At 34.5% G+C, this 12,957-nt stretch overlaps 1 protein-coding gene across 2 annotated transcripts in view; it reads left to right on the forward strand.

Annotated features, from left to right (window-relative positions):
- Positions 1-11,519, forward strand: part of LOC145662559 (galactose mutarotase) — a 46,378-nt gene extending 34,859 nt beyond the window's left edge. For both annotated transcript variants that reach the window (XM_081728239.1, XM_081728241.1), the window contains exons 6-7: positions 1,907-2,087; positions 6,280-11,519. In XM_081728239.1, the coding sequence (XP_081584365.1) occupies positions 1,907-2,087; positions 6,280-6,360 (262 nt within the window). In that variant the 3' untranslated portion in view covers positions 6,361-11,519. The remainder of the gene's footprint in view (positions 1-1,906; positions 2,088-6,279) is intronic.
- Positions 11,520-12,957: the final 1,438 nt, after the last annotated feature.

Consider the following 12,957-nt stretch of genomic DNA (forward strand, 5'->3'; position numbering starts at 1 on the left):
ACAGGCGGTTTAAAAGTTTGATTTACTCTCAATTTTTATCATTGTTTTGAATGATAGTTTCGAAGGCGAAGACTTTTGTTCGAATTATCGAAGTTGGAATTAATGATAGTCCACTGTATATTTTCCTAACACACCATTGTTTTTATCGTTACAGCTTGTTAGTATTATTCAATGACGGTCAGTGATAATAGTGTAATAATAATAATATTAATAAGTTGATGTTTAATATTTGCGTTCTTTGAATTAAATGATAATATTTTGTAATTGGTATAAAAGATCAGATCAGTGACGTACAGTTCTTTGTAAGAAGCATGTAGAATGGTACAGATTTAGAAAAGGCTAAAAAGATCGCTTTTCTTGTTCATTGAAACCGAAAGAGCATTTCTCAAATTGCAAAAGTGATGTACGCAGTCGTGAGTCCTCAGATGCTTTCAGAATACATGACAAGTTCACAGTGTTACGAAACCAAGCAATCTGCTGCTGGAGCTGTTTTCTATCGTATAAGTAATACTGCTCTACACACTACCATGCATCTTAAACAAAATTGATAAACTAGAGCGGTGGAGACAGTCACGATGATACGGCGGTGAACCACGTTGCAAGAGACTCTAGTAAACGGAAGAGTTGAAAGTTAGAAAGTGAGAACGTGCTACTAGAGATCGAACTCAAGTCTCCTGCTTACTATGTAGGAGCGTTAACGACTATATTACTTCATCCTTCCCGAGACAAAGAGCTCCTTCGTGGCTAAGCGGTTAGCGTACGCGCCTATGGCGTGGGAGACCCGGGCTCGATTCCCGGCGGGAGCTCATGTGGTTCGGATTCCACGTTAATCAGTAGGTCCACGTCTCATATAGCCTCGCTGCTGAACGGGACGTTAAACTCAAAGAACCAACCTTCCCGAGACAAAGTTGCACGTTCTCACTTTCGAGGTCGAGGTTCAGCTAGCTAACTTAGGTAATTATTTCGCTTATTTAATATTTTTACGTTATTTTAGAAATAACTATTTTCTTAGTTTGACGTCCTATGATGGTGCACTGAGGCAAAGAGAGATATTGATGATGGAGAGAGATGGATGATAATGGTAGAATAACAAAAATGGGCGTAAAGGCGAGAACCCCGAGAAAATTCACGCACATGGTATTTGTTCACCACAAAACTCATGTGACGGAAGCTGGAATTGAACCAGGAATCCCACGCGCCAGCGGTGAGCACTCTACCACTGAGTCACCGCAGCCCCTTTTCCTTTCATGTCAGAAGTGAAATTTTATTATTGGATTACTGCGGCCGCCATTGTTTAATAATTATTTTTAATATCCTTTCTAGGACGTTACTTCTGTCATAATCTTAGTTGAAATAATAAAGTATTTGATCGTTCATATGGCTACTGTGTAGTAAAATGATAAATATGTCGTACTTTAGTGTTTGTAATTTTAGTTCATTGCGTTGTACATAAGCAGCTATCTTTTACTAACGATTTATTGAATTTTATTTGGCCGAACCAGAGCCATGTCCTAAATTTTGGCTCATCAATTGAGCTGATGGAATATTCTTTTATTTATCTTGTATTTTCATAATTGATAATTTCTTTATTCGTGGTAATTTTGAACCTCTACGGTTTCACCTAGTTTTCTTTTTCTTTTTTTTCTTTTAACATTTTGTTTCTTTTGTTTCATCTTTTAATACTTACTATTTGTAATTTTAACATTTTATTTCTAGTCATTTAAGCTTTTAAATGTTGTTTCATCCCAATAAACCGAGTTAATATTGTGACTTATGGCGTATAGCGTGCAGGGTAAATGTCCCATTATGAAACCTCTATTAATCTCTGCAATTAGTGAACCAATTATTTTAGCTTTAAACAAATGTAAATGCTAATTTGATATTTCCTTCTCTTTCAATTGTTTAGAGTTGTTCATCCAGGAACTGGAAGAGTCCTTGAAATGTACTCTAATCAACCAGGTGTTCAATTTTATACAAGTAATTTCTTGCCAGAGGACGATTCGCTTCGAGGGAAAAGTGGCGTTTGCTATAAGAAACATGGAGCATTTTGTTTAGAAACACAAAACTATCCAAATGCAGTGAATCAGGTAAAAATATTTATTTAAAAATTCAGTAACTTAAGTGAACAGGATTAGTTCTTAATAATTATGATAAATTTCGACTGTTAATGTCTCGTAAGAATGTTCCTTTAAAATTCTCGTGAAATTGGGTACTTAAAATACTATATTTCATAGAAGACAATATTGTTTGTGTCAGGATTTTATTTAAGTCAGAGAAACACAGAAAGGGAGAAGCCACTTAGATCGATTTTTGTTAAAGCAGAAAATACAAAATTAAACTTGTATCGAGGAAATTTAGACAAAATATGATTTTCTTTATTACATAATTCAGTTGTACAGTCAGAAACAATATTAAGTATAGGTTAAAAGTATAATAAATGATAGTTCCAACCTATACATAATAATGTTCCTGAGTACACAAATACGAAAATTCAACACAGCTGAGAGCACTAAAAAGCCAAGCACTCATTTCCCACACATTTTGTCTCGTATTCTGTAACATAGACCCATACTTATTTTTAAAAAGTTTGCATGAATCATTGTACTCCCTTTTAATTGCTACCTTTTCATCTTAACAAGACTAGATCCAAAATATAAAATTTCAGATAAACAGTAATGTAGAAAAGATTAGTTTCTTTTTCCCTATTATATTGAGTACTATCAGGTTAACCTAGGAGTGTTCAACCTTATAACTGATTTTCTGCGGCCCACATGTTGTACAAAGTCAATTAAAACATATAACATGTGGGAAGGAACAGAAAAGAAAATTGTAACTGAACAGCTCAGTTAAATTTAAAGCCTATTCTGCGATGTAAAAGAGACATGTTGCTCTAGCATGATCACATGTACGAGTAATCCATTTTATGTAAATGTTACAGAGAAAATGAAATGAAATTTTTGAGTTTTACGTCCCACGGTTATGCCGGTTAGGCTAAAGGAGACGGTGATGATGAGTAATGAATGAAATGGTGGAATGAAGAAAGTGGGAGGAAACGAGAGAACCCCAAGAAAACCCACGCATACAGTGTTTGTCCACCACAAAGTTCACTTGGCGGGGACTGGGATCGAACCCGGGACCCCAAGTACCAGAGGTGAACGCTCTACCACTGAGTCACCGCGGCCCACAATGTTACAGAGATTTTAAATGTATATTTGATGGAGAACTGCGACCCGCGAAACCTCTTTCAATTTTATTTTTATTTATTATTATTATTATTATTATTATTATTATTATTATTATTATTATTATTATTATTATTATTATTATTATTATTATTATTATTATCTAAGAGCAAAAGATTGGACTTTATAGGCTAACATAAATTCACAAATATTGGTGATGGTTTGGTTTTTAATGATCCACTTAAATAATAAAATGATCAGTACGCATTTGTATTATAAAATGTTTAGGTTTTATTGGTATGCATGGTTTCGGTTAGAGTAGATAAGATTCTCAAAGGCATTAACTTTAAATACAGCTCTTGGATTCATAGACGAACTCGTGATTTTAAGTCTCAATGTATAGTATTTGCATGATAGTAATGAAAAAAGGACACTAAAAACATCCTATAAAGGTACTCTTAGTCTTCAAAACTGAGGTTTCATCATATTAGTGTAGAAAAAGTTCAGAAAAAAAAAGAATATTGAAAGAAAAAAGCAAATGATGTATCACAGTCAATTATCTGGAATATTATCTTTTTAGTTTGAACTTATGTGTTGTTCCATAGAAAGGAGAGAAGCCAAATTTTGATAGAAGAAACTGTTATGGTGAATATAGAAAGTAGACGCTAGCAAAGTAGAGTAATACCGTAGATAAAGAGGGCCAAATGGAAAATCAAAAATATTACGAGAAAAGTAGACAATAGTAGACTATAGTGCACGGGTAGCCAGCGCATCGATTGGGAAGTTGTGACAGGACGCCCATGGTGGTCTATATCGTACAGTCTGCATCGATCACAGTTATTGTTTTACTATTTCCTCTAGCGGGCTAGTGAACAAATAAGTACACTATCAGTGATTTCTGAAATGAAGAGTAGCCCTGAAGCCTAGGTTGATCATTCCTGCTACAATGTAATAGAAATAGAATGAAGAGTGAAAGTAAAGCTTTAAGCAAAGAGGTAGGCATTTTGAAAGCATTCAAAATGGTCGATTGTGACATGTGACCTTACTTTTTTGTCATATTGTTCTTTGTCTTAACGTTTTCCCCACACTCTCATGATGAAACTTCACTATTGAACACTAAATTCCTTTTTGGTCCTAACTATATCACGTAAGTATTTTTTCGTAACAATGTGAATGTAAAGTATAGAATTTAATTCCTATCAGATCATTAAGGAAGGGCAACGTTCAGTGCAATTATATTTGCCATAAGACAGAGGGTTGCAATTTGAGAACCACAATATCGGAAAAACATCATCAGTACTTCAAAATGTTTCTCTCTATAAATTGGTCTGCAGGAAATTATTAAATGAATTACAGACGATATTCTCACTCTTATTCCCTATAGGCTAAAGGAGACGAATAATTACTAAAGAATCTGTGAAATGAGATTGTGGGAGGAAACAGGAGAATCCAGATAACCTCACAGACACGATATTATCTACCACAATTCACATTCCCCGGGATCGAACCATGGACCTTTCTCCAACCAGAGATTATTCTTTACCACTGAATCACGGTAGTGTCAGTAACATGTTATACCTAGCGTTTTCATAATTACTGTCAGAGGTTTGGAAATGAAATACAAACACAATGTTGACGATATATTAATATCATTTAGCAAGATGATACATGGAAGTGTGGAGCATTTAGAGCCAATCAGTTTTCAAAATGTCCACCTTGAGCCTGGATGCAGGCCCGAAGTCTGGCAGGCCACACGTCAGTGGAATTATGAACAATGTCTACGGGAAATGGCAGGCTGCCCTGACCAGGGCGGGCTTAAGGGAGTCCACTTTAGGGTATCCCTTCTTGCATGCCATGGATTGAAGCACTAACAACAGTTTGTAGTTGAGCGGGTTCAGATCCGGGCTGTTAAAGGGCTAGTCTGGTATGAAGATAGTCTGGGACGTTGGCCAGTAGCCACTTCTTTGTTAGCTATACCTTGTACGCGGAAGAAGAATCCTGTTGGAAAGTCCACTGTTAGTTGAGAAACATAGTGGTACTCAACGGTTTCACAGTGGACTCTAACATTCTGGTCTGGTACACGGTAGCCGATGTCTTCACTCCTTGTTCCCAAAAATGAAGGTGTATTGTGCTATTGAAGCTCACATCCCACCACACCGTGGCTGATGCTGGGTGATGGAACTTCTGCGCCCTGGAAACATGTTGAGCAGCTTGCACATATCATTTTGAGCAGTAAAAAACTACGGAACTGTGAACAACTTTTCGCCGGAAAAGAGAGTTGTCCTGTGTCCATTTTCTGCGTAACGCTTGAGGAGACATTTGGCCTCCACTACTCTCTCCTGACGTAACGTATCAGTCGAGAAGTGACCTATATGTTGCATAGGCTGAGTACCAGGTCCTGATTGAGCACTCGTGACATGGGTGGTCTCGAAATAAGACATCATTGATTGAATCCGGACGGGATCTCGCCAAATCCTTGCAGCAACTGCTTTAACTACCCGTAGTGTCCTCACTGTGTATGGTTGCCACTACACTGTCGGTCATTGATACTTATCATTTCATTATGACGCTGGATAGTGCGGTAGACAAATTGTTCACTGATTTACAGGAGTTTCGGAGTGACGAAGATTCGTGGTGGTGGTGGCATGCCCACCTTGTATAGCGCTATGACTGCAACATGACTCTTGTACTCGCCTTACTCCATCGTTACACGTCCCTATTGCCACGCGTCTCACCATGGAATTAACGGCTTAGGGATCACTTTGTCAATGATACCCAGATGGCAGCACACAAACAAACTGCGATCAAAATCTCTGACAATATTTATGAAATTACTGCTTAGTTAACAAAGTGAGATATTGCTACGTAAAACGCTAATCATCGAAGTTTTAAGTCTCAAAATAAAATATGATCTATATACTTTTAGTCAAAGGAGGGAAGGGGAAATTACGTGTAACCACCATTGTGAATTTCAGCTGTTTAAGATGGACTATTAAGTGTTAGCCAGTATTAAATTTACTATTAAGTGAATAATAGCTTACTATTCGCTATTACGGTAATTAGATAACTATTATGTGGATTTCTTTTATACTTTCAGCCAAACTTCCCTAACAGTATCTTGAATCCAGGAAGTGTGTATACGCATACTGTAATTTATCGATTCGGAGTGCAGAACTAATACATTTAAATCGGTTATTAATATTGTTACAGGTAGTAGAGAGTGCCTTTATCAACTGTAAGTAACTAAGGATTTTTAAAAAAATGCTAAATGTATGACATGTGATAAATGATCGTCAGCAAAATAATATATATGATATGATATGTTATTTAATTATACCGGTGATAGTTAAATGGTAGTATTATTTAATATGAATTTATATGGGGAATATATAATATGTAGTTTACAGTGACATAATATTTTAATAATTCTAGCATGCTGGGAGAAATTTAGCTAAATCAGAAAGCAGCATTTTGTAGGCAATATATATATATATATATATATATATATATATATATATATATATGTTGTTGACGGAGCGATAATAAACTTTTGGAATGAGAAATAACAGATCAGCGATTTCATCTTTTTGACCCCATACCAAAAAGAATAAATAAAATAGACTGTATATATATATATATATATATATATATACACATGCCAAGCATGCTGGTGTTATTATCTATTTATTGTTATATTCAACATACTAGTGTGTAGTAAAATAAAGGAATTTACATTCCAACCAACATGTAATAACGAAAACTTTGGATCTTTTTCCAGTTAATTGTATGAATTTGTAAAATACTAATTTTGTAACAGTATTTATTTCATAATAAATTGGATGTTTTTGAGTCAGGTATAGCATAAGGTTGTGTTCTAAAAGTTATCTTTGTAGCTCGTGTGTACATGCACGAAAAAATCTTAAAATATTCATAATTATATTTTTTATTTGTTATTTTTTTAAAGAAAACGCTATTATCGCATTATGTAACAGAATTCTTCATTTTTACAGTTGCAATAAGTGAGAATCATGTAATAAAAGTAGCTTTCAAAGTAAAGTGTAGATATAGACGCGAAGACGTAACAGATTTTCTTTTAATCATACACATGATACATATGACACTGTACAGGCGTTACAATACCAGATAGTGTTAGAACTGATGCTCACCAATACTGCGATATTAAGATAATTATGCTAGTAGAATTGTCAGTTTATCGAAATCTTCGGCGAAAAAGCGTTCAGTTTCTTATTTTATCGATTGTTGTGTGATATTTCGCATGTCCTGATGTAAGTGAACCGACGTATCCTTACCTTCTTCTTTGTCGATTGAAAGATACGAATCTACTAAGAGTGTTTGATTTGATTTGATTTTCAGTTTAGCATCCCTTTCAGCAGCGAGGCTATATGAGATGTGAACCTACAGCTTAATGTGGGTTCCGAGCCACATGAGCTCCCGCCGGGAATCAAACCCGTCTACTAAGGGTGTATAGGATTTGGTTATGAATGTACTGTCCTAGCCATTTGTCGTCTTTTAGCACAAATTCGTGATCCTTTTCGCATTTGTTTATTTTACATACTCTGATTCTGGTACACTGATTAACTTGCACAATAGTGTTGCATCTTAGCGACGTCTACAATAACGCGCTTTTTTTAAAACCGTCTGTTAGCACAATTGCCAGCGTTAATTTTCATTTAAAGATACCTTATTGTTTACTTCGAGAAACTTCCTTTTTATCGCTAAAACATGTTGTGAAGTTGTTCTTTAGCTTTAACAGTATATTTTCTTATTTTCACATAAGCTGTTTTGTTACTAAGGCCTGTTGATTAGCATTAATCTAATATATGCAAGAATAATGTCAGTTTATTAAATATATAAATGATTTAATTAGTGAGTTTCTCTAAATATATTTTTAAACATCACTTGTCGTAATATTGTCGTTATTCAGAAGGTGTCATAATTTTTTGTCGATATCGTTGAAAATCGCATACCCATTATCATAATTGATTTATAATAACTTATTGTGTACAAAGTTGGGCGAAGCAGATTGATTTTGTTCTTCAAAGATAACTGTGATTAGCAATATTTCGAAAATAATTTCCTTGATAATAATCCAATTTTCTTCTTTTTTCGTCATTTTAATTTCTTTTCAATGCTTGTAAAATTTACTGGATTATGGGCTTTATGTAGAGTCGTTCTGACGCATGATTAGTGCCATATTAAAGAGTTCAATTAACGTATGTTTCCTGTAGTAGTCAGGCCTTTAGTATGACGCTAATCATACGTCAAAACGACTCTGCATAAGGCCTTCTATTTTTAGGGTTGAATGAAAGTGTTTCATTTTTATTGATAAGTCAGGAAAGCATGAATATATTTATTCCTATATATAAATTAATAAAACAAACATGAATTAGTAAATTGCGTTTTGCGTTAGCATCATCAAGGGGGTAATATACATCACATCTGCGTTCCAGTGATCTTTATGTAGCTTACGCTGCTACAAAATTGAAAACCTATAGACTCGCAAGGAGTTACTACTAGTGTCACCTGTACACCGTATGCTATTAGCATGAAAATTACATGATTTTTGTGGTAGCATTATTCCCTGTTAAAGTGGAATTTTACTTTCCGAATTGCCTTATTGTAAATGTCACTATACGTAGCAATTGAACGCTTGTATAAAAATCGTGTCCATTTTGAAAATGAACTTTGGTGTGGTTATGGATGCTTTTAACACTGAAATGCCTGTTAGTTCACGTTTTTAGAGATTTCATAATTAAGACTTATATGTAATTGTGACTTATGGAATTTTATGTACTCACATTTTGCAGTGTGTAAAAATGGGTGTGTTGGTCTGTATGTTGTGCTGGTTTCAACATGGCTAATAGTGGATATTTTTATGTAATTAATTAATAACGTACCGTATTATAGGTAATAATGAATGACTAAGAAACAAAGTATGCAATTAACTGAAATGAGTAAATCTTTGCTGTGAAATTTGATGTATACGAAAATAAATATTTAATACTGTTACTGCTGTCAATGTAGTGTGAATTAGTACACTATTCCAGGCTTGTCTTTTAAGATTAGCGGTCTCGTGTCTATTTTCTTTTCAAGTGACATCTATATTCAATCTAGTCAGAACATGACTTCGATGTAAACTAAAATGTTAAATTTATTTCCGCCATATTTTTTTTATTTCATTTACATTGTGTAATCCACTATCGATGTAAGCCAGAAGTATTGAATTTTCACAAGCAAGACACTGCTATCAATGTGTATAAGTGTAATCAAATATCTATACAAACAGCTCAAATAAATTATTTATACATAGCAGTTCAAAATGTAACTTTACGAAATGTACTCTCAAAGACTCACATATTTATATCAGGGACTTTTTAAAAAATATTGTTGTTATATTTATTAAGTTTAATGTTGATTAACTGCTTTATATTTCCAGTATTTAAAGTGCATACTACACTTTATCGTATTGAAACAAAGGAAAATGCAATCGGGAAAGTGGAATTAACAGGAGAAACAGTACTAATTGCTTCATGGGAGGTTAAACTTCAAATAAGCACATAAACACTTGGTATGTATTACATTTTTTTAAAGAAAAGTATTGAGATCTATTGGGACTGAGATGCTTTGTAAACCAAATGATTTCATCAAAACGAGGGATCATTTATTTCTCTGTGGTATAGATGGAAACTATGGTCTCACGGAATATCCCATGTATACATAGGACTTGCCTACCTCTTTAGGAAGAAGTCAAAGAGCGTCTTTATTATTGTTGGTTTAAGTGAGTAAAAAATGTGTTAAAAGTGACTAGTGACTGATTCTTTAGTTAATCGTATTATAACTGATCTTTAAAATAGGAAAATTTCGTTTCAAATGGGAATCTGCGATAGACTTACAAACTGTAGGGATTCTATATTGAAATCGGAAGTTATAGAGCAACTATGTCCCGTTTTAATAGTGAGTTGAGTTGATTGTGAGTTTAGCATCCCTTTCAGCAGTGAGGCTATATGAGATATGGACCTACTGATTAACGTGCAATCCGAACCACTTGATCTCCCGCCAAAAATCGAACCCGGATTTCCCACGTCAAAGACGCGTACGCTACCCACGTAGTCACGAAGGAGCTCCCGTTCTAATAGAGGGATAAGAGCGTAGTCTATTCTTGGAACGGAGATGAACCTATTTAAATATACATAAAATCTTTCTCGCTACTCTTGCTGGGGGCGCGGTGGCGCAGTGGTAGAGCGTTCAACTCCGGTGTTTGGGGTCCCTGGTTCGATCTCAGCTCACGCCATGTGGACTTTGTGGTGGACAAATATCGTGCTCGTGGGTTTTCTCGGGGTTCTCCCGTTTCCTCCCATTTTCTTCATTCCACCATTTCATTCATTTCTCATCATCACCGTCTCCTTTAGCCTAACCGGCACACCCGTGGGACGTAAAACTGAAAGATTTCATTTCATTTTCATTTTCTACTCTTGTTATTTTCGCTTTGACAGTGGTCTGCAAATAAACGTACAGAGAATGAAGTCGTTCCGAAAGATTTCTCATACGTACGTATAGCATAATTTGGAAGTTTAGAAAAAAGCTCTGAATCCCATGAATGCATTTGTTCACCACGATGAAAGTAAGAACTGCTATTAGTGCTGTATTAAGTACAGTTTTATAACGACAGAAAGCTTTCCGAGTTTTAAACACCATTCGGTAATTCCGGTATTACTGGAAGGAATATTTAACTCCTGTGTAATTCCATTTTCCTTGTTTGCATCTTAGCTATAACAGGGAAATGAAGGACCATGCGTATTTGTGTGTCTTCCTGTGTGAGAACAGATTCTTAGAGATGTAATACTTTCTTTTATAGAGAAAGTAAAATTTAAAAATCAATTAATAAATAAATAATACAACTATTTTTAGGTGATATTTCAAATCATTTGCATCTTCAATGTAATTTTCTAACGTTAATGATTATAATAAATATGAAATCTTGTTTGTGGTTCAAACTTTGAACATGACAAATAAAAACTTTTGTAAAGCTTTAGTATTTTGTAAGTGCAATGTGTGTTTGCTATAGTACAGAGAACAATGAAATTTTGTCTACTAATTACTACATCTACAGAGAACAATGTTATAATTATTTTGTTCACTACTTTACGTTATATATATATATATATCATTATGTTATTTTTCTATGGTTATTTCATAGTATATGATATTTGTTCAATACAAGGTTTGGTGATTACTTTGTTACTTTTTCGTAGTGTTATCTTGTTGCTTTTAGTTAAATTTGTATAAATAAAGAGATTAATATATATATACACATTATATCCTGTTTAACTATACTTCCGGGTTAACCGAATCATTTAAAAACAGCCTTTACTCGTGCGCGACTTTTATTTAAAAACATCCAACAATATGTACAATATTTATTTTGGTCTGACATTTATTTATCCAAGGTCGTTGTTACGATGTGTCAGCTGTATTCATCCATTCCCCATCCCAGTCTGTTTTTAGAGAACATACTGTATTGTAAAAGTCAAGAAACACCTGCCAGTTGAGATTTATACACATATATATATACTGTATACTGTATACAGTAATACTGTATATCAAAAACCTTTATTGCGGTTTAACCGGATTTTCGTTCAACCGAAGCACCACTGTTCTGTCAAATTCAATTAAACAGGACTCTAGGTTATAAATTTTTGGCTGATATGAATGAAGTGTTGTATTGCTTGTCTTCGGTTACTTCGATTGTTTAAAGGGTAGCTAAAAGTCTCAGAATAAGTAAGTAGTCATGAATGCTATATCCCGTATTAAGTAGTAGTACATCAGGATGGCTACCCATCTGGAAAACCGGGAAGACATGGAAAAGTCAGGGAATTTACAAACATCGCGAAAAGTCATGGAATTTTGAAAGTAACCGGGAATTTCTGCTTCGATGAAAATATGAGTATTTACTATCTTCCTAGCCATTTAGCCTGTTTTCATTCAAAATCCTTTCGGTCTCTGGGGACTTCGCCCCCAGACCCTCATTCGGCTACAGTTAGGGTTGCAAATACATATATTAATATCCTAGCTGAATGTAGCTACGCTGGACACACGAACAATTACAAACTGCCGCTCGAGTCAACTCTAAAGTTTAATCTGTTTTTGCCACAATCTTCGAAAACATTTTAAATTCTGTCACTAACCAAATTCACCAAAACAGTTTTTGGTTTTAAACCGGCTCGTTTTTCTACCAAAAAACGGTTTGGTTTTCTATTAAAAATTGGCTTCAGTTACAAACGCAACAGTTTTTTTTTTTAATTCGAAACAATTTTCTCTGAAAATCGGAACTGTTTTATAATCTTTCCGTTTTTTAAAAAATCTCTGCCGGTTCTTTTAAAAACCGAAAACCCGTTATTTCTTTTCGCATCAGTAGTATGGAATACCACACAAGATAGTGGGTGATCCGGGAACCCTCGTCCGTAAACGGCGTTTTATGCTTTATTTATTTATTTATTTATTTTTACAAATTTTAGCCTTTATATTCCCCCATCACTTCAATGACTTGCTCAAGCAACTTTTGTTTTGCTTAAAGACTTTCCAACGAGAAAGGGGCAAGCGCTTTTAAACAGGTTTTACATCATACTGTAAATAACAATAAAATACATTTTTTAAAAAATGCAGTGTACTGAAAATAAGAAGAACATAGGCTATTAACTTTCACAGTTTTAAAATTTGCTAGATATAACTTTGCCAAAAATAATAATGCAGGAAT

Source organism: Thermobia domestica, chromosome 10, assembly GCF_964235325.1.
Source record: "Thermobia domestica chromosome 10, izTheDome1.hap1.1, whole genome shotgun sequence".
In the NCBI taxonomy this organism is placed as follows: domain Eukaryota; kingdom Metazoa; phylum Arthropoda; class Insecta; order Zygentoma; family Lepismatidae; genus Thermobia; species Thermobia domestica.